The sequence below is a fragment of the Pollicipes pollicipes genome, unplaced genomic scaffold (genome assembly GCF_011947565.3).
Source record: "Pollicipes pollicipes isolate AB1234 unplaced genomic scaffold, Ppol_2.1 Scaffold_4740;HRSCAF=5597_pilon_pilon_pilon, whole genome shotgun sequence".
Taxonomy (NCBI): Eukaryota; Metazoa; Arthropoda; class Thecostraca; order Pollicipedomorpha; family Pollicipedidae; genus Pollicipes; species Pollicipes pollicipes.
The window spans coordinates 11,761,012-11,780,636 of NW_023596545.1; the positions used below are offsets into that span (position 1 = coordinate 11,761,012).

Consider the following 19,625-nt stretch of genomic DNA (forward strand, 5'->3'; position numbering starts at 1 on the left):
CGACAGTGGCTGAGAAGGGAGCGGACTGTCCTGACGGGGCTGGGGTCAGGTCACGGGTCGACAGTGGCTGAGGAGGGAGGGGGCTGTCCTGACGGGCTGGAGTCAGGTCACGGGTCGACAGTGGCTGAGGAGGGAGCGGACTGTCCTGACGGGCTGGAGTCAGGTCACGGGTCGACAGTGGCTGAGAAGGGAGCGGACTGTCCTGACGGGCTGGGGTCAGGTCACGGGTCGACAATGGCTGAGAAGGGAGCGGACTGTCCTGACGGGCTGGAGTCAGGTCACGGGTCGACAGTGGCTGAGGAGGGAGCGGGCTGTCCTGACGGGCTGGAGTCAGGTCACGGGTCGACAGTGTCTGAGGAGGGAGCGGGCTGTCCTGACGGGCTGGAGTCAGGTCACCGGTCGACAGTGGCTGAGGAGGGAGCGGGCTGTCCTGACGGGCTGGGGTCAGGTCACGGGTCGACAGTGGCTGAGGAGGGAGCGGGCTGTCCTGACGGGCTGGGGTCAGGTCACGGGTCGACAGTGGCTGAGGAGGGAGCGGGCTGTCCTGACGGGCTGGGGTCAGGTCACGGGTCGACAGTGGCTGAGGAGGGAGCGGGCTGTCCTGACGGGCTGGAGTGAGGTCACGGTTCGACAGTCGCTGAGGAGGGAGCGGGCTGTCCTGACGGGCTGGAGTCAGGTCACGGGTCGACAGTGGCTGAGGAGGGAGCGGGCTGTCCTGACGGGCTGGGGTCAGGTCACGGTTCGACAGTCGCTGAGGAGGGAGCGGGCTGTCCTGACGGGCTGGGGTCAGGTCACGGGTCGACAGCGGCTGAGGAGGGAGCGCGCTGTCCTGACGGGCTGGGGTCAGGTCACGGGTCGACAGTGGCTGAGGAGGGAGCGGGCTGTCCTGACGGGCTGGGGTCAGGTCACGGGTCGACAGTGGCTGAGGAGGGAGCGGGCTGTCCTGACGGGCTGGAGTCAGGTCACGGGTCGACAGTGGCTGAGAAGGGAGCGGACTGTCCTGACGGGCTGGAGTGAGGTCACGGTTCGACAGTCGCTGAGGAGGGAGCGGGCTGTCCTGACGGGCTGGAGTCAGGTCACGGGGTCGACAGTGGCTGAGGAGGGAGCGGGCTGTCCTTGACGGGCTGGGGTCAGGTCACGCGGTCGACAGTGGCTGAGGAGGGAGCGGGCTGTCCTGACGGGCTGGAGTGAGGTCACGGTTCGACAGTGTCTGAGGAGGGAGCGGGCTGTCCTGACGGGCTGGAGTCAGGTCACGGGTCGACAGTGGCTGAGGAGGGAGCGGGCTGTCCTGACGGGCTGGGGTCAGGTCACGGGTCGACAGTGGCTGAGGAGGGAGCGGGCTGTCCTGACGGGCTGGGTCAGGTCACGGTCGACAGTGGCTGAGGAGGGAGCGGGCTGTCCTGACGGGCTGGGTCAGGTCACGGGTCGACAGTGGCTGAGGAGGGAGCGGGCTGTCCTGACGGGCTGGGGTCAGGTCACGGGTCGACAGTGGCTGAGGAGGGAGCGGGCTGTCCTGACGGGCTGGGGTCAGGTCACCGGTCGACAGTGGCTGAGGAGGGAGCGGACTGTCCTGACGGGCTGGGTCAGGTCACGGGTCGACAGTGGCTGAGGAGGGAGCGGGCTGTCCTGACGGGCTGGGTCAGGTCACCGGTCGACAGTGGCTGAGGAGGGAGCGGCTGTCCTGACGGGCTGGGGTCAGGTCACGGTCGACAGTGGCTGAGGAGGGAGCGGGCTGTCCTGACGGGCTGGGGTCAGGTCACCGGTCGACAGTGGCTGAGGAGGGAGCGGACTGTCCTGACGGGCTGGAGTGAGGTCACGGTTCGACAGTCGCTGAGGAGGGAGCGGGCTGTCCTGACGGGCTGGGGTCAGGTCACGGTTCGACAGTGGCTGAGGAGGGAGCGGGCTGTCCTGACGGGCTGGGGTCAGGTCACGGTTCGACAGTGGCTGAGGAGGGAGCGGGCTGTCCTGACGGGCTGGGGTCAGGTCACGGTCGACAGTGGCTGAGGAGGGAGCGGGCTGTCCTGACGGGCTGGGGTCAGGTCACGGGTCGACAGTGGCTGAGGAGGGAGCGGGCTGTCCTGACGGGCTGGGGTCAGGTCACGGGTCGACAGTGGCTGAGGAGGGAGCGGGCTGTCCTGACGGGCTGGAGTCAGGTCACGGGTCGACAGTGGCTGAGGAGGGAGCGGGCTGTCCTGACGGGCTGGAGTCAGGTCACGGGTCGACAGTGGCTGAGGAGGGAGCAGACTGTCCTGACGGGCTGGGGTCAGGTCACGGTTCGACAGTGGCTGAGGAGGGAGCGGGCTGTCCTGACGGGCTGGGATGAGGTCACGCACCGCCGGCACCTGCAGCCGTGCCGGGGTGTCAATGACCCCGCCGGTTGGGGCCAAGAGCCACGATTTATGTTGAATACTCCCCGCTAGTCAGATGGCAGCATTGAGCAGGGGCGCAGGCGGACTGCGTGTATTCCAGACGCAAACCAGGCCAACCTGCTCTGTCGAAACAGAACACACCGGGAGGCCTGACCCCCGGTCGGCCGTGGTGACAGCCTTCTGCGGCGCGGGGGTGCTATCTTCCGCGAAGCCTTTGCCCATGTCGTCAGCGGGCGGCTCGTGCATTTGCGTCGTCGGGCGGGGCGAGAGCCGGGGGCGGCACAAGTGCATCGGCGGTGGTAGGGCATCTCGGTACGGTCGCCCCTATCTCGAGCGGTCGTCTGTGACCTGGGCTGGGTGGCGAGAGTCGGGACTGCGGGTTGCCGACCGAGCGCCGCGATGAGTCAGTGGTGCACTCACCGATAGGGTGGGACTTAAGGCCAGGCGGCAGGTGGCTACTGAAGAAGGAGATGACGCGGAACGTTCCGAGAATGCCGCGCTGCTGTGAAAGAACACCATACAAAGTTTATGGTGTGGGATTAGACCCTCGGCGGGACACCTGGGGTATAGCGCCTGGCGTTGTATAGGATATTTAGTTGTTCAGACCACGGTTATGTCCTCGGGTGCTAACGTGCAACACTTCGCAAATATCTTGACTGATTGCTTCATTATCAGATGGGTATTTTCCGTCATGGGCATATGGCCAACGAAACGCTCAAGAATGATGCGCAACGGTGTCCCGCAGAGTTTCGGCCTGTCATGTCTGGATGTTGGGCAAACGAGTTCATCATTTCGCCTATATGTCAGCCGGATGGTAAGCTTTGGAACGGAAACGGAATGTGGCCTGGCTTATCCGTGTCCGGTTGAGCTTCATGACATCATTTATAGCGTAAAGAGGTTCGTTGGTTTCACGCAGAGAGCCTCCAAAGTCAGGGATGGTGCACGTATGTCAGATTCAGTAAACGCACGTATATCAAATTCGTCCCACCAGTAACATGTCCCGCAGCTTGCCCACTAAAATTCATACCGCACTTCTGCAGATGTTAGCATAAGCCGGGATGGTCGGTTTCATGCCACACGCTCGGGTGGTTGGTCACTTCGACCCCCGAGATATTAAAAACTAAGACAGCTACGGACACCAAACGCGCAAGGTTCATTGGCTGCATGTGTTCCCTGATGGTGTGTTTGTGAACTCTGTAGACTGAAAATGGTTTTGATTTTTGAATTTTGATAGACTTCAATGATGCCGCTAGGTGGCACGTTTCTAAGATAAAAATATTAACATGGGTCATTTTAGTTCGGCGCCTTACTCTGACCTATAAGAAGTCCATTGAAGATATCTGTTGCAGTCCTCGTTATCAAGACATTCGAAACGAGCATCACAAATGACCTCATACAGCAAGGCTTTTCAGTAAAAATCAGGCTAGTTTTCACCCCTGTCTGACCTTCATACCTGACCCATGGTCAGTAGAATTTCTTATAATTCCTAATTTTGTAAGTAGTTAACTGTACTTGCGATGAAAATTATGCATATAGGTAGGGCGGCATTGATAGCCTTATTCCTCGTAGATTACTTGGATTGATATTTCGATGTGTTGACTTTAAAATCGATTACATGTATAAATGATGCATGTCGCCTAATTACTTGAAATCGCATGCATGTATGACTGATGCATGATGCATGATGCCTGTTTAGTTAACTTCGTTTGCATGTACAGGTCTTTTTTCAAGCATTGTAAATTTTAGATATGCACTGTATCGTAGTAATGACTGGCAATTGCACCTTGTTTAATCCCCTGAATACTGGTGACATGGAAAAACTGTGGCTCACTGTTCGGCATGTAGCTGAAACATCAATCCGTTTATCTTTCCATTGTTCTTGTTATTATACAAGAAATAAAACTTTTAGTCTTAGTCTTAGTCTCAGAGTTTTAGTCTAAGTCTTACCCGTAACCCTAGATTTAGTTGCCTCATTGTCTGCGAAACGATTTCAAAGAGGTGCGGTTTCGTCTCACACTCCGGTATTGCAAAATATTGAACGATTCCCTAAAAATTGCATTCGCTGACGTCCACAGCCTGGTTTTGACCTGCCAAAGGTCAGCGACCTTACAAGGTACATTTGACTCTTTATACCAAACGATTCGCTATTTAGTTGCCCACAATCATTCAAAGTTCGGCGCGGCTGCGTCGCATCGTTCGAAAATTATTCGGACAAAAAATTAAATTTGGGGTTGGGGTCAAATGGGCGCCCACCCGGGTGCGTGATAACACGTAGATGCGCTGCGGATTGGACATGAGAACGAATATCAAGAGTGTAGTTTGACAAAATAAGTTAGCAGCAGTTCAGCAGGGGAACAGCAAAAGCTCCCTCAAAATCCGCCACAAACGCGATGTCTCCCTAGTTTGGCCCGCTTGCATCGGTCGGAAGCGTCGGTCAGAAGCGCGCTTTACTCACCCGAGCGTCGGTCGGAAGAAGCACGCTTCACTTTCCCATCAGTCGGCCTGCCCAGCCCAGAACGGGCGGGGCCGGCTATCCTCCCCTCCCTCCGCTAGCCCGCCTCTCCCGCGCAGGCCTCCAGCCGGCGGACTCGTCGCCGACTCCGGAGATCCCGACGCGCGCCGCACGTCTCCTGGCGCGCTGCCCGTCTCCTGACGCGCCGCCCGACGTCGTCCGGGCGGTGCCGCTGGCCGCCGGCCGTGCTTCACGCGGCGCACGTGCGACGCTTGTCGTGCGATGCTCGGCACGTGCGGGACGCGGCGGTGGGCGGCGGCGCGGGACACGTCCCGTCCCGTCTCTTGCCGTGCCGGCGCTGCGACTGTCTCCCGGCCGCGGCGGCCTCCGCGACGGTCGCTGCGCTATCTCGCGCCTCTGATAAGCTGCCGAATGTCACTGCCGCGTCAAGGCGTGGACCGCGCGGCGCTGGAGGCTAGGGGGGGGGGGGGGGGGGGGTCCGGTAAGGCAGCCGTGCGCGCGTGCAACCGGGCTCGGAAGCTCTGCATCTAAGGCTATCTTTGATCCCATGAAGTTGCTGAGGCAGGGTTGTTTCGGGAGGCGAGACGTTGATCTCGGCATCGGATCGTTGTTGTATACTGGTGTTGGATAGGGCGGATCCAGGATTTCATCAAGGGAGGGGCCACGGTTCATCGTGGTTCCCACTGGAACTTGCCTCTCCCTAAGACGAAAGTCCACGGATTTTGGCTGTTATTTTCAGATTCGTATCATATGCTATCTCCCGCCAGAATGGTCCACCGATGCAACCCACTTTATTTGTGAAGGCCATTTTTATTTTTATTCTGAACTTATTTGACTTAAAGAGAAGTCGGAACTTACGTGAAGATGAAGTCTATCACGTATTTGGAAGCAACTGTAAAAAGAAATTAAATAAGAGCATAAACAGTAGACAATATTCGCCTTACAATGCTTCATTGTGCTTGTCTATTAAACAAGAACAGTCAGGGAAATACCGGATTTTCTCGGGGGTTTCAAGGATGCGGGGTGACCATAAATTAAACCCCAGCGTAGATTGAAACAGGATCAAAACTTTGTGTTAACATTCCCAACCCTTTTACGGCTGCAAAGTGTATCCTTGTTTGGAATCCATCGCTGAAAAAATGAGTATAGAATGGTGTAATGCATTTGCGCTCATGTTTCATGTGCTCATGAAAGTAAAAATGATGAAACCCGTAATGACGGTGTACTGCCTTCTCAGCTAGGGGTCCCGTCCCAAAATTGATCAGGGTGAGGGGAGCAACAAGGTGATTCCCTAGCATTTAGTGCCGCTAAAGAATGAAGGTTTGAGGCCCTTGGTGGTGCCCTCTGGAATGGAGTGCCTCTTGAAAGAAAGGTTATGGCGCCCCGAAAAGAAGGGTGTGATGCTCCCTCACCGAGTAGGCCGAGCCAGAACTTTGTCAAGGAACACAGCATGGGCATTGTAGTGCCCTAGAAGTTGGTGGCTCCAAAATGAAAGTTGGGGCCCTTCGTGGTGCCCCTGAAATTTGTTGCTTTATGAAAACATAGATTTTGTGGTTCCTAAACGGGGATTGCGGTGCCCCTTCATCACGAGATTGTTATGCCTCTTTGAATCACCAAAACCTCATGGGGCCCAAGGGTCCAATGTCCCCTCTGAAATCACCCCTGTTTTGTGGTGTCCCTTGAGTTGCGTGCCTCTGGAAAATAATTATTGTCGTGCCCGAAAATGAATGTTTTTAGTGCTCTTCGCGGGACGGGCTGATCCAGAATTGTGTTAGTGTCAAAAGCACAGAAATTGTGATTCTAGACTTTGGTCCGCTTTTAAAATCAAGGTTTTGGTCCTTCCAAACGACCCGCTGGGATATGGTCATATATATATATATATATATATATATATATATATATATATATATATATATATATCCAGGCGTTCCTTGAAAGTAAATATTGTGTCGCCCCGAAATGAATGTGTAGTGTCCCCCAGCCTATGGGGCCAACCCAGGATTTAGTTAGGATGAAAGGCACAATACTGTTGTGTCCGTGGAATTCGGTGCCTTTGGAGAATGAAGGTTTGAAACCGTAGTGGTGTCTTCGGACTTTGATGCCTGTCGCAATTAAGTGTGGAAATAAATTAGGGTTATAAGGATCCGAAATAAAGATGTTGGTGTTCCTTCGCCGCGACATTTTCGTGCCACTTCGGCCTGGGGGGTCCACTTGGCCCATACCCCTCCCCCTCGCTGGATTTGCCACTAATGCTGGAGACGTTGGCGGTTTAGAGCGCAAGTGGCGCAGTTGATGCACCCCGTGGCATCGTATGCGAGCCCTGTCCGCCCAGCCAGGCTTTGACGGAATGATGACGCCCTATTATGCATGTTCCTCCGCGGAGTGCACGACCGTCTGTACTGCACGGCAAAAACTGATGCCGGCGATCAAGCACGTGCTCGTTGTTCGTGGGGATGAATCAGTGCAGCTGACGAGGCGTCTGCCCGCGATTGTGCGCGAAAAGCGTGGGTTTAGAGCCTGCTGCCGGCCCGGATTTTGTCGCTCCCTGGTTCGATTGGCGCAATCACGACGCGAAATGGCGTGAGGTGTTAATGCGCCCTTTAGCCAGCAGATTAACAGTGTGAAAACGGCTTGCTACCGGCTGGCGCAATGTGCGCGCGGCGGAAAGATGTAAGTGACTGTCGAAAAGTTTCGTGCTGTCGTCTGCTGTTCCGTTCTGGAATTGAAAAGAAACACTCGGGGATCCGCCATGGCCTACCCGAGACACAGCGCCAGCACGTTATGCCTAGACATCCTGGCTCAAAATCATGATAAGTGGTTGTCTAAGTTCTGACCTTTTGGCGAAGGAGTCAGACTTGTCTAGAAAGGCATCGCGCAATGCTCTGGATGTATCTTCATTACCCCAAGTCCTCACCACGCCCACGTATGCTTCTAAATTGCGGCTTGGTGATGGCATCGTGATTTGTTATTCTGTGTCATGTACGACAAAGGAGAATTTTGAATGAGACTTTTGCTGGAACAACAACCAACGAAAATGTAGCATTGTGTGTTACGTGCATGTGCGCCAGAGATCATACGCATGCACGCGCGTGCGCACGCACACACGGTACTCGCGGACATTCTTCTCTCTGTGCGAGGGAATAATGTTGGTGATGAGGGCGATTTTGGAGCTATCACACTTCAACTGGATGATATTGCTCATCTGAGGCACTGTTCACTGTTCTGTTCTGTCCACTCTTCACCGTCCACTGTTCGTTAAGACATTACACCTTGTTCCTTCGATGTTGACTCACTTGATCCCGCTTGGCCTTGTGCTTATGAGATGTTGGCCTCGTGCGCTACAACATTGATGTAGTGCTCACTTGCTAAATCGGTACCCACAAAGTCTGGTTTAAAGTGAGAGAGCTCACGGCCGAAGTGACGTTGTCGGATGGCAATACAGGGCCTGCATAGCCGAACTCGCCTCATTCGCTATGTTCACCACGGAGATAAAAGTCCTTAGCTCCGCCCACGTGTCTATTATCAGCATTTTCGCACCACTGAACACGCACGTGAGGCCCGGCCGCGCTCGCTCGCACACATTCACGACAATCACGACAAGACAGGCAGATGACAGTGGGCGTGCCTTTCTGGCGCTTCCGGTTCCCGGTGATGCATTTTCTCAGCCCCCCCCCCCCCCCCTCCCTCCCCCGGGTTCGGAAGTGGTGCTGTCTCGGGCCCCTGGTAACCGGCAGGTGCTGCTCTTGGCGTCGGGTGTTCAGTGGTGAACGTCGCTAGGTCATGATAACCAGATGTAAGGGTCTGACTTTCTCAAGGGAACGCGATGCGCGTCGTCACGGCCATTTTATGGAGCGCCAGCGACTACCTCGGCAATAATATCGTTTAGGGGCAATGGCGTAAGCGAGATTCAAACCCGGGCCCCTCGTATGGGAGTCCGACGCGCCGACCACTCGGTCATCACGTCCCTCAAAGGTCTGACTTCTACTGGTAATCGGTAAGGAATGCATTTACCGTCCAGCGCGCAGTGTTGCTGCCTCCCAAGCCGTGATCGGTCGGGATGATTAAGCGTAAATAGGGATTTACTCCTCACCCAACTCCTGGTAATCCCTAATGGCTCCTGCCGGCTCCGCCTCCCCCCCCCCGCAGTGAGCAATCCCGTCGAGCGCCGATCCTCGGCGGCGGAGATCTATCTCGGCTCCCGGTGCCCGCCATGGGGTCACGTTGGCTCCTGACCCAGCCGTGGCCCAGCAACAGCGGGTATCGTGTCTGATCATCTCCCTGTGTTGACCTTCAAGGCGACAACCGCCCACTGTGGATGTGGAGTGCGGCCTATGTAGCCATTATCCCGGCAAACATCCGTCGAGTGTTTCAGCGACGCAAGCCTCTGTGTGACGCATTGTGCCAACGCCGCTCTAATTAACAGACAATATTGGCATCGTCACCAAGTTAAAGAAAATAGGTGCATTGCTATTTTCTGACCATAGGTGGATCCTGAGGGGGGGGGGGGCACGGGGCCACGGCCCTCAAAAAACTCTTAGAGTATGTTTTGCCCCCCCCCAAAAAAAACATTCTCAGAACTTCATAAAAGTTTCGTCTACTTACCGTCTGTTTAACTTTGATGGTGCGGTATCAAGCATTTCATTTGACATTGCATCCCGACTCCTGACTGACTCATCTTTCATCTCGTTCCGCAGCGCGGCTCACCGGCGTGCCCGCCCGCCATAGCCGCTCCGCAGCTGCCACCACGCTCCATAGCCACTAGAATCATCCTTTGTCCGGTCTGATCACCCTGTTTCACCGTTTGTCACCCTGTTCACCATTTGCAATAAACCTCATCTGACAAGTTGACTCTTGAAAGTAATATCTTATGTTACGAGCTTTGTAAACATGCATGCTGTATATAGAATGTTCACGAGCATTTCGGTGCTTGAATGGTGTCCTTACTAGGAACTCGCGAGAGGTACCATACACTGGACCTCGGATCCCACACCAGCCAGATGGCGACGAACGGTTGCCCCCCCCCCCAAAAAAAAACTCCAGGCTAGATCCGCCCCTGTTTCTGACCAGGTGACTCAGCATCACAGGCTGCAACAACATGAATAATCAAAGAATAAACACCAGAACATAAGGTGCACGTGACGAACTGTTGGAGTCGGGTCAGTCATTTAATGGTAGCAGAAGGACCATTCCTGTGTTCACCCCGTATGATGTACGGCTAATTAGCAGAAACAAAATATAGCACTACCTAATGTAATAATAATGCCTTCTTACTAATAACTGTTTGCAATAACTCATGCATCGTTTGTTTCAACTCCGTCGTATTTAAGGCAGGAAAACAAAAGGGGCGTCCACCGCCGGCTGTAGCTTCGAGCATGGTGCTAACTTACGGCGGCATTGGCGGGCAAGCCGCGGGCCGTAAAGCAGGCCGTGCGTCCTCGCCGGGCGCCAGACCAGTCAGCGGGCGCCCAGCGGCGTCGCGCTAGTGTGGGACGTTCGCGGGTCCGAGCTCGAGGCGCGCCTTGACACGCGGCGCGCCGCTCCTCGCCGGGAGGCCGTCTGTGTTCGTTTGTGTGCAGCTGTGTGTGTGTGGGGGGGGGGGGGGGCTGCGAAAACATAGACTTGTGAATGCATTTGGCTTCAGTGCCCATTAACTGTTTGCAGTTATTTAAATACGTTTATAAAGTCTGTCGTGGATAATGGAAAACAGTTTTTCAGGAAAACAGAAAACAGGAAAAGTGCTGTCGTTATTCTAAACCCGAGCCGACCTGACCCGCTCCTGTCCTCTCCCGACTGAACATATCCTTCCCAGACCTCTCCTGTCGGCACATGACCTGACCTAACTTGACCTGATCTAGCTTGACCTGACCTAAACTAGCCTGACCTGACCTGATCGTTTCCGTCCCCCCCTTTCTAGGTATATCCTGCCCAGACCATTTCCGTTCGGTGCTTGACCTGACCAGACCTGAACCGCTCCCGTCCTCCCATGACTGGGCATATCTTGCCCTAGGCCCTCTCCATTCAGCGCTTTACCTTACCTGACCTGACCCGCCGTCGTCATTCCGGCACTGGTCATGACCTGACCTGACCTAACCTAACCTGGCCTGGCCCGCTCCCGTTATGCTGAGGCTGGACATGAACTGACCTGACCTGACCTTACCGCCTTCTGTCCCGACTAAGCTTGACCTGCAGCGCTGTTCCGCTGACATTCTGCAGTACTTCACTGCACCTGCAACGACTTTTGGTGGAATCTTACAGGCCTCGATCTGCCGTGACCTGGCTTACAGTGACTCCTTCGTCGACATGTCACGGGACCCGGTCGGGACCTGACTTGACTTGACCTGACCTGAGTTTACCCGACCTGATCGGCCCTGTACTCGCCACCAGGTGGAGACAGTCGAGTGGGCGTACGAGAACATCGGCGAGAAGGGCGCCACGGACACGGAGCTCAACAGCATGGCCGACTACCTCTCCCGCAAGCAGCTGGACCTGGTGATCAACCTGCCGATGCGCAGCGGCGGCGCGCGCCGAGTCAGCTCCTTCCAGACGCAGGGCTACCGCACGCGCCGCATGGCCGTCGAATACGGTGTCTGCCTCGTCACCGACGTCAAGTGCGCCAAGCTGCTGGTTGAGGTGCGTTGTGGCGTGTGATGTGTGGTGTTGTGTTGTGATGTGTGATGTGTCGCGGTGGGCTGTGTGGGAGAGACTGCCGGCTGGTCTTGGTGTGCTTGTGTCTGGCTGTCTGGCTGTGTCTGTCGAGCGGCACATGTTCTCCAGCTCCCATCACCGGGGGTCACGCCTTCGATGAAGATATCCCAGAAATGTCAAGTGAAAGGCAATAAGCGTGATTACGCAATTAGCATTCTCGTGTGCGTGTTGATCCGCGGAAAGTTTGGACAGTTTGAACCAGTCTGAACCAGTTTGAACCAGTTTGAACCATTTTGAACCAGTTTGATTCAGCCATCATCTAGGCTACCGTAGCTTCCTTTTGGTATATCAGACAGTCGGATACAGATAATCCCCACTTTGGAAACACCGCGTCCTAAATCGTTCACATCTCGCCGATATGGTACGAAAAGGTGCTCCTGTCCACAAGACGATAATTTACGGTCATCTTTATCAGCGGGAGCAGCTTGCAAACAGAGGACCTGCCTTGCAGCCGGCATCTCGTCTCAAGATAATGCATTAAGGCGATCAAATGACGCCACTTGAACGCAAAGTGTTCAATTTGCGGCATCGCGATATGTTTCAAAGTATGTCCTACCGCCGATGGGCTGCGCAAGCCACCAGCTTCAGTGCGGTGTTCTGTACCACTGCCACATCAACGTTCAGCAGTTTCGTGGACCCCGTTGGACCTGTTTCGTGGAATGTGGACGTGGTGTAACGGCTGACGGCAATAGTGCGGATTGGTGAATGGTTCTGCTCTGCTAGTGTCAAATTCCCGGCCAAAATCTGCGGGCTCAGGTTTACGTGATAGTTTTTTTTTTAAAGCGTGGAAGTTGAGTACAAAAATTTGGAGAGGCTCGACCCCTTTTCGCTTACATTGAGTGCGTTAGATTGATTTCATGCTAGATGTGTGCTGATCGCATTTTGTAAAATACGATCTTAAATCCATGTTGTTATGCGATCGCAAAAACCTGGAAATGTCGATAGAAAGAACGGAACATTAAGGTATAACTGATGATAATTAACCGCCCAAAATGCTGCCGACAAAGGAGCATTGCCCATTGGGGATTCCCTACATTACCCGTGGTATGCTTTAGCTAGACCATCATACGCCGTGCCTCACACGACACATCAGCCCGCTCATCTTCCGCTCACCTTTCCGACGCGTTCGGCCCATCATCGCAGGCTCTGCACCGGTTGGGCGGACAGGCGCCGGTCGTCAACACCAGGCTCGACTGTATCTCGTCCCGACGCGTCGTCCGGCTGCCTGGCATGATTGACGTCCATGTGCATCTACGGGACCCCGGTCAGTGTCCACTCACGGGACCCCGGTTAGTGTCCACCCGCGGGGCGTCGGTCTGTGTCCACCCGTGAGACCTCGGTCAGTGTCCACCCGTGAGATCCCGGTCGGTGTCCTCCCGCGGGACCCCGGTCAGTGTCCACCCGCGGGACCCTGGTCAGTGTCCAACCACGGGACCCCGGTCAGTGTCCATCCCTGAGACCTCGGCCAGTGTCTACCCGTGAGACCTCGGTCAGTGTCCACCAGCGGGACCCTGGCCAGTGTCCACCCGTGAGACCCCGGTCAGTGTCCTCCCGCGGGACCCCGGTCAGTGTCCACCCGCGAGACCCGGTCAGTGTCCAACCACGGGGCCCCGGTCAGTGTTTACCCGTGGGACCTTGGTCAGTGTCCACTCGTGAGACCTCGGTCAGTGTCCACCCGCGGGACCCCGGTCAGTGTCCGCCATTGGACTCCGATCAGTGTCCACCCGTGGGACTCCGGCCGGTGTCCACCTGTGGAACCTTGGTTAAAGCGTCCAACTGTGCGACCCCGTTCAGTGTCCACCTGCGAGACCATACTCAGTGACCAACTGCGGGACCCCGGCCAGTGTCCACTTGCGGGACTATGGTCAGTATACTTGCGGGACCCCGGTCAGTGTCCACCTGCGAGACCCCGATCAGTGTCCATCTGCGCCGCCCTTGTTGCTAACCATCTGTGAAACCTTAGCCAGTGTCTCTCTACCCAAGGTCGCAGTGGGTCTCTGGTCAGCAGCCACACGAGGGACCATGGCCAGTGGATCTGTGTCCACTGTCCATCTGTGAAACCCCGGCCAATGGCCACCTCCACGTGAGAGACGCCTGCCGCGATCAGCGTTCACGCCCGCGTTATAAGGCACTGCACCGTGGTCAGGACGCTTCGCAGGAGCAATCCCAAGCCAGCCGACCGGTTGGCCAGACCACTGACACAGTCTTGCCTATGTATCCTCTGCAGAATAATCGACATGGTCGCTGTCTCGGCTTCCTCAAGCCTTGCACCGAGGAGAGTCGTCCTCATGTCTTTGAATGTTGTCACCCATCACTCCTCACCGACCTTGCATGTAGCGATAAGGACCGCTTACACATCCCTCCCCACGAAAGCAGGATATGTCACCGGTCTCAGCTCAGTTCCCGTCTCTTTCAAGTCTCGTCCCCGTCTCAGCTTCAGTCCTAATCTTAGTATCAGTCGCAGTTCTATACCCACTCCCAGTCCCGTCCCAGTCCCAGTTCCGGTCCCAGTCCCGGTCCCAGTCCCAGTCCTATTCCCAGTCCCACTTCCGCTCCCGCTCCCGCTGCCACTCCCACTCCTACTCCCACTCCCACTCCCACTCCCACTCCCGCTCCCAAACCCACTCCCAGTCCCAGTCCCAGTTCCAGTTCCAGTTCCAGTTCCAGTTCCAGTTCCAGTTCCAGTTCCAGTTCCAGTTCCAGCCCCAGTTTCAGTTACAGTCACAGTCACAGTCACAGTCACAGTCAGTCACAGTCACAACCCCGCCCAGCTTGGCGTGATTTTGCAGCTGACCCGTACGCCGGCCGCATCCAGGTCAAACGCACAAAGAAGACTTCGCCTCGGGCACGGCGGCCGCGCTGGCCGGCGGCGTCACCATGGTGATGGTCATGCCCAACACCCAGCCGGCTGTGGTCGACCGCGAGACCTTCCAGCTGGCCAAGGAGGTGAGAGGTGGCGCAGGCGGCGCGTTTACAGGGTCCCCTGAGAGCCTGTGCGGATGTGCCGCTGAGTGACTGGCTGTGACTGATCGAACTGGCTGTAACGAACCCAGCTGGGATCGTGGTGGCGTCGCGGTGTATGTGTTGATGGGTGGGTGATGGGTGTTTCGTTGGTGTGCAGGGAAGGAAGCGCTAGTGGAAGGTCTGCTCTGTTGTCCTTGCCGTGCCGTACCATGGGAGCAAGGTCAATGACATCAATAGTATGTCCAACCACAACAGTGGGCGGCATTTTCCCCCAAAATACGGACGCCACCGCCGCGTTGCACCATTGACGCAGCGCCGCTGTGTCCCGCCTGACAGTGCGCCAGCCGCGGCGCGCGCTGCGACTTCGCGCTGTTCGTGGGCGCCGCGGAGGACAACTACCGCCAGCTGGCGGAGCTCGGGCCACGCGCCGCCGCGCTCAAGATGTACCTCAACGAGACGTTCACGGAGCTGCGGCTGGACGCGCTCACCGTCTGGCTGCAGCACATGGAGCACTGGCCGGTCTGTGGACGGTCGGGGCGGGCGCTGAGCTCTAGAGCGGTGCGAGGACTCGCGTCTGGTCAGGCCGCGGGCGAGACGCAGTGTTCGCGTGCTGTGGAGGTCCGCCGGGGTTTGTTCGGTTGCTGACGATGTGTTTTTGCTGACGGTGTGTTCGATTGCTGACGATGTGTTTGAATGCGGCAGTCGCCGCCGGGGTTTGTTCGGTTGCTGACGATGTGTTTGAATGCGGCAGTCGCTAGGATTGTTGTCCATGCGCGAGCCGTACTTGGGAAACGGTGGCATTTAGGCATTCGAGATTTCGGTGATGCAGTGGGACACTAAAATTGAAATAACTCTTAACCTAAAAATTCTAGCGTACCATTCGGGATATTTCAGACGCCGTAAATCATTCCCGACCGCATCGTAACATGTCGGTCGATGTAGCATGCTATAGTCTACATCTGGATCGCCCACGTTTTTGGCATGTGCTGACCTGACTCTGCTCCCGGCGACAGCGGCACCTCCCGCTGTGTGTGCACGCAGAAGGCCACACGATGGCGGCCGCCATGATGGTCGCTGCTCTGGCCAACCGACCAATCCACGTCTGCCACGTGGCGAAGAAGGAGGAGATACTGATGATCAAGGCGGCGAAGCAGAAGGTGCGTTGATGCGTGGACCGAAGGAGATTTTGAGAGAGAGGAGGGGGGAGGAAGAGCGCCGCGCACGTCGTGGCGCTCCCTTTGAGTACGAAGCTTCATAGACTGCACTGGTCATGTCAGCGCTCGGGGGCATGGCACAACCAGGATTCGAACCCAGGGCTCCTCACCGGGGAGCCGAAGGCGCCAAACACTCAGAAGTTACGCCCCGCGGCTGGGAGAACATGATTGGTGAATTGACGACGGTGGTGATGTGATAATGAGTTAAATCCATCCGAAGTACCAAGATTGGCTGAGGGGTGGCCTACCTTATGCCGATGCTCAAGTTCCTGACGGAGATGCATCTTTAAACCAGCCTTTTGTCTCTGTATTTGCTTTGTTAGCATTGATCCGGGTCGTGGCATATTTATCTTCGAGGAAACATTTCCTTCTGCCCTGTCACTGTCGCGACGGCACTTGTTCGTCCATTGACTCGTCCACTGACACGTGCACTGAACGCCAACGTTGAACAAATCCTCTGAGTACCCACTTCTCGTAAACTATAGACCCCCCTCACTGCCAGCGGACGCTTACCGGTGGCCGCCCGCCTGCGGCAGGGATTCCCCGTGACCTGCGAGGTGACCCCGCACCACCTGTTCCTGAGCGCCGCCGACCTGGACCGGCTGGCCAGCATGGGCCGCGTCAAGCCGCCCCTGATGACGTCCGAGGATCGGCAGGCGCTCTGGGAGAACATGAACGTCATCGACTGCTTTGCCACCGACCACGGTCAGCGGCCGACATTGTCCGGTCCCGAAGGGGGGGGGGGGGTCTATGCACGGGAATTGTCAGGTCTCAGCAGGCTGATGGCGGGTTGTTGTACTCAGGGCTTACGCGTCTGATTTTGTCGTGTAGATGATCATGTGGTCATATTTCGTGTCATTTTTATGGTTGCGATTTTCCTTTTTTCTTCGCCAAAATGAGTTGTAGCAGCCTTGTCAGTCCCCTCTGTTTGGTTGCCTGGAGTGTGGTAAGTGTATTTACAGTTGTCGACCGCGCTCAGTCGACCTGATTACATGCAATGCCTTGACTCGTTCTCTCCTCGCAGCAGCTAGCACCCTTATTGTTTACCACGTCTTCCACCTAGCTGCCCTGTTACGCCCTCGCTCGATCTGCGCGCGGTCTCTGATTCGGTGTGGGGCCCGCCCCTGGCCGGCTGTGTCGCCGGCTAACTCCCCGTAAACTCCCCCGTCACGCAGCGCCGCACACGATCGCCGAGAAACGCTCCGAGAAGGCCCCACCCGGCTTCCCGGGCCTGGAGACGATGCTGCCACTGCTGCTGACGGCCGTCAACCAGGGGCGCCTGACGCTGCAGGTCCGTGGTCCGGGTCAGCTGATGCTGCAGGCCTGTCAGTCCAGAATCTGCTGACTCTGTGGGTCTGTGGTCCGGGTCTGCTGACGCAGCGGGCCTGTGGTCCAGGGTCTGCTGACGCTGTGGGTCTGTGGTCCGGGTCTGCTGACGCAGTAGGCCTGTGGTCCAGGGTCTGCTGACGCTGCGGGCCTGTGGTCCAGGGTCTGCTGACGCTGCGGGCCTGTGGTCCGGGGTCTGGTGACGCTGCGGGCCTGTGGTCCAGGGTCTGCTGACGCTGTGGGTCTGTGGTCCGGGTCTGCTGACGTTGCGGGCCTGTCAGTCGGAGTTAAGAATTAGACCCCGCGATGCATGTTTACTGCCCGGCGTTAGCTGACACCCTAGGCCTGTGAATCAGGGGCATGTGACGCTGCGAGTCTCGAACTGGGGTCAGCCGCACGGTGAGTCATCCGCGCGGCGGCGTTGGGGTCGGCGGCCATCGCACGCGGTCACGGCCTGGACACGTGAACTCGTGCCATATCGGAGAAGACCATCCGCGAACACTCGAGACCACAATCTGCGCCAGCTGCCGTGATTCGGCGGCGGAACCGGGGAGGCGATGACGGAACAGGGAGCAGTAAACACTCACCCGAGGGTTGATGTCTCACGAGTGGATGGTCTCGATAACATGTCCAGACGCTCGCTTGCCAGCCATCGCCGCTCGATCGAGTGACCACCGTGTCTTGTTTGAGCGAAGTAAGTGCGAATTAGGTCCGATAATGCAGTGTCGATAACACAGATTGATGGCGTCTGGTGGGCTGTTATCCGCCGTCGTATCCTTGTCGCCGTTGGTGCTGTCAGCCGTGATGAAGTACTAGACTTCGTTGTGGTTAGTGCTCTTGTTTGCTTCAAGAGCTGGTGCTGTTTTAATGTATTTGCCCTTTGCTCTTTGCTCGTTGCACTTTGCTTGTTGCACTTCGCTCGTTGCGCTTACTGTAAGGTACGCTGACGCACTGGTCCTGACACATGACGTGCACTTGCTCGATTGACCCGCTTAGATGTTACCATTAGTTTTATGTGGGATGGACACAGGATTTACTGGCCGTTGGAAATGCTTCTAACCGGTGTCTGTCATTCGTATGCCATATTCCTTACACATATACAGCTTGCCGTCTTCGTGGCGTCTGTTTGTCACTACGTTGCATTGTTTGCCGCACAGTTGGACGTGCTTGCGCCGCCGCCGGGCTTACCGCTCCCGCCGTACCCTCGCTCCAGGACCTGGAGGAGAAGCTGCATCACAACCCGCGCCGCATCTTCCACCTGCCCGAGCAGCCCGACACCCACATTGAGGTGGACATGGACGAGACGTGGACCGTGCCGGACGCGCCTACGCACAGGTGCGGCGCGCCCCGTCCGGCCGGCCGCACCGGGGCGGGGCCGGCCGGCGCGGTGCGGGTGCTCTCATTCTCAGCCTGTCGCTGCGGTAGGCTCTGGCGCTGGGTGTCTGAGTAGCGGTGGCAGGGGTGCTTGTGGCGTCGGAGAGGAGCAGGCCGTCCCTTGGATCAGTAACGACCTGCACTGACCCCGCGCCCGCCATCGGCAGCAAAGCGGCCTGGACGCCGTTCTCCGGAATGGAGGTGGCCGGCGCCGTCAAGCGCGTGGTGCTGCGCGGCGAGGTGGTGATGGTCGACGGTCGCGTGCTGGCGGCGCCCGGCTCCGGCCGCGACGTGCGCGAGCTGCAGCCGCTGCTGCCGCCGCCGCCGGCGGCCGAGGCCGCCGCCGGCCGCCAGGAGGAGCGTGAGAGGCCGCTGGTCGCCGCCGCCCCTCCTCACGACCGGCTGGTGGCAGGTAGCCAGGCGGGGGCGGAGATTGATACCGGGGCGGGAGACAGGCGGGCCGGCCTAGATGACCGATTGAACGCCAGCTACATTGCAAAACATCGGCGTCGAACAGTTCTATAGGTGATGGCGATCGGGTTTGGGGCGTCGTGACAGCTGGTCATTTGGAATGCAACCGAAATCACCATATATCTTTGAAACCATTGCTGTGAGTGAGATGCCTCGCTCTGATGTTGGTTTTGGGACGATTGGAAGCAACATGTTTTTCCTGGTTTTCGGTTCAGCCGCTGTATGACAGGTTAGTCGTCATGCATCAGGATGTTTCCTGCATGCCTGTCCCGTCGTAACCCAGCGCCGTGGGCGGCCGACAGCGGCGGAGAGTCTCGGCATCCACGCACTGGAGCGGCCGGCGCTGGCGGCCACGCCGCCCAGCCGGGGGCGGGCGGCGACGGCCGGCTCGCGGCAGCGGGGCTCCTCGCCGAGGCCGCCCCTGACCGGCCACGGTCTGGTCACCACCCCTTCCGCCGCTGCCGCCGCCGCCGCCGCCGCTGCCGCCGCCGCGCCGCTGGGGCACGTGCTGACGGCCGAGACGTTCACCCGTGACGCGCTGTACCGCCTCTTCTACCTCGCGCAGACGTACCGCACGAGCGTGGTCAAGGAGCGGCCGCTGGACCACGTGCTCAAGGTGGGCAGATACTAGCGCCGCCTGCCAGGCAGCGGACGGTGGGGCGGGGCTGATCCGTGACTTTGAAGCTGGCTGGTCTCACATCTTTCGCCTCACGACCTGGTAGCAGTGTA

At 57.3% G+C, this 19,625-nt stretch overlaps 2 protein-coding genes across 2 annotated transcripts in view; one reads left to right on the forward strand and one right to left on the reverse strand.

The window, feature by feature from the left end:
- The window catches only part of LOC119098717 (ribosome-binding protein 1), a 9,380-nt gene extending 4,519 nt beyond the window's left edge, over positions 1-4,861 (reverse strand). Inside the window, exon 1 of the mRNA XM_037221728.1 lies at positions 4,825-4,861. The gene's annotated coding sequence lies outside the window, so the exon portion shown is untranslated. The remainder of the gene's footprint in view (positions 1-4,824) is intronic.
- LOC119097924 (CAD protein-like) overlaps positions 1-19,625 on the forward strand; it is a 110,652-nt gene that overhangs the window by 84,651 nt on the left and 6,376 nt on the right. The window contains 10 exon segments of the mRNA XM_037220869.1: positions 11,227-11,472; positions 12,691-12,811; positions 14,363-14,493; positions 14,848-15,030; positions 15,525-15,668; positions 16,262-16,430; positions 16,901-17,016; positions 18,265-18,386; positions 18,593-18,704; positions 19,294-19,512. Coding sequence (XP_037076764.1) covers positions 11,227-11,472; positions 12,691-12,811; positions 14,363-14,493; positions 14,848-15,030; positions 15,525-15,668; positions 16,262-16,430; positions 16,901-17,016; positions 18,265-18,386; positions 18,593-18,704; positions 19,294-19,512 — 1,563 coding nt within the window.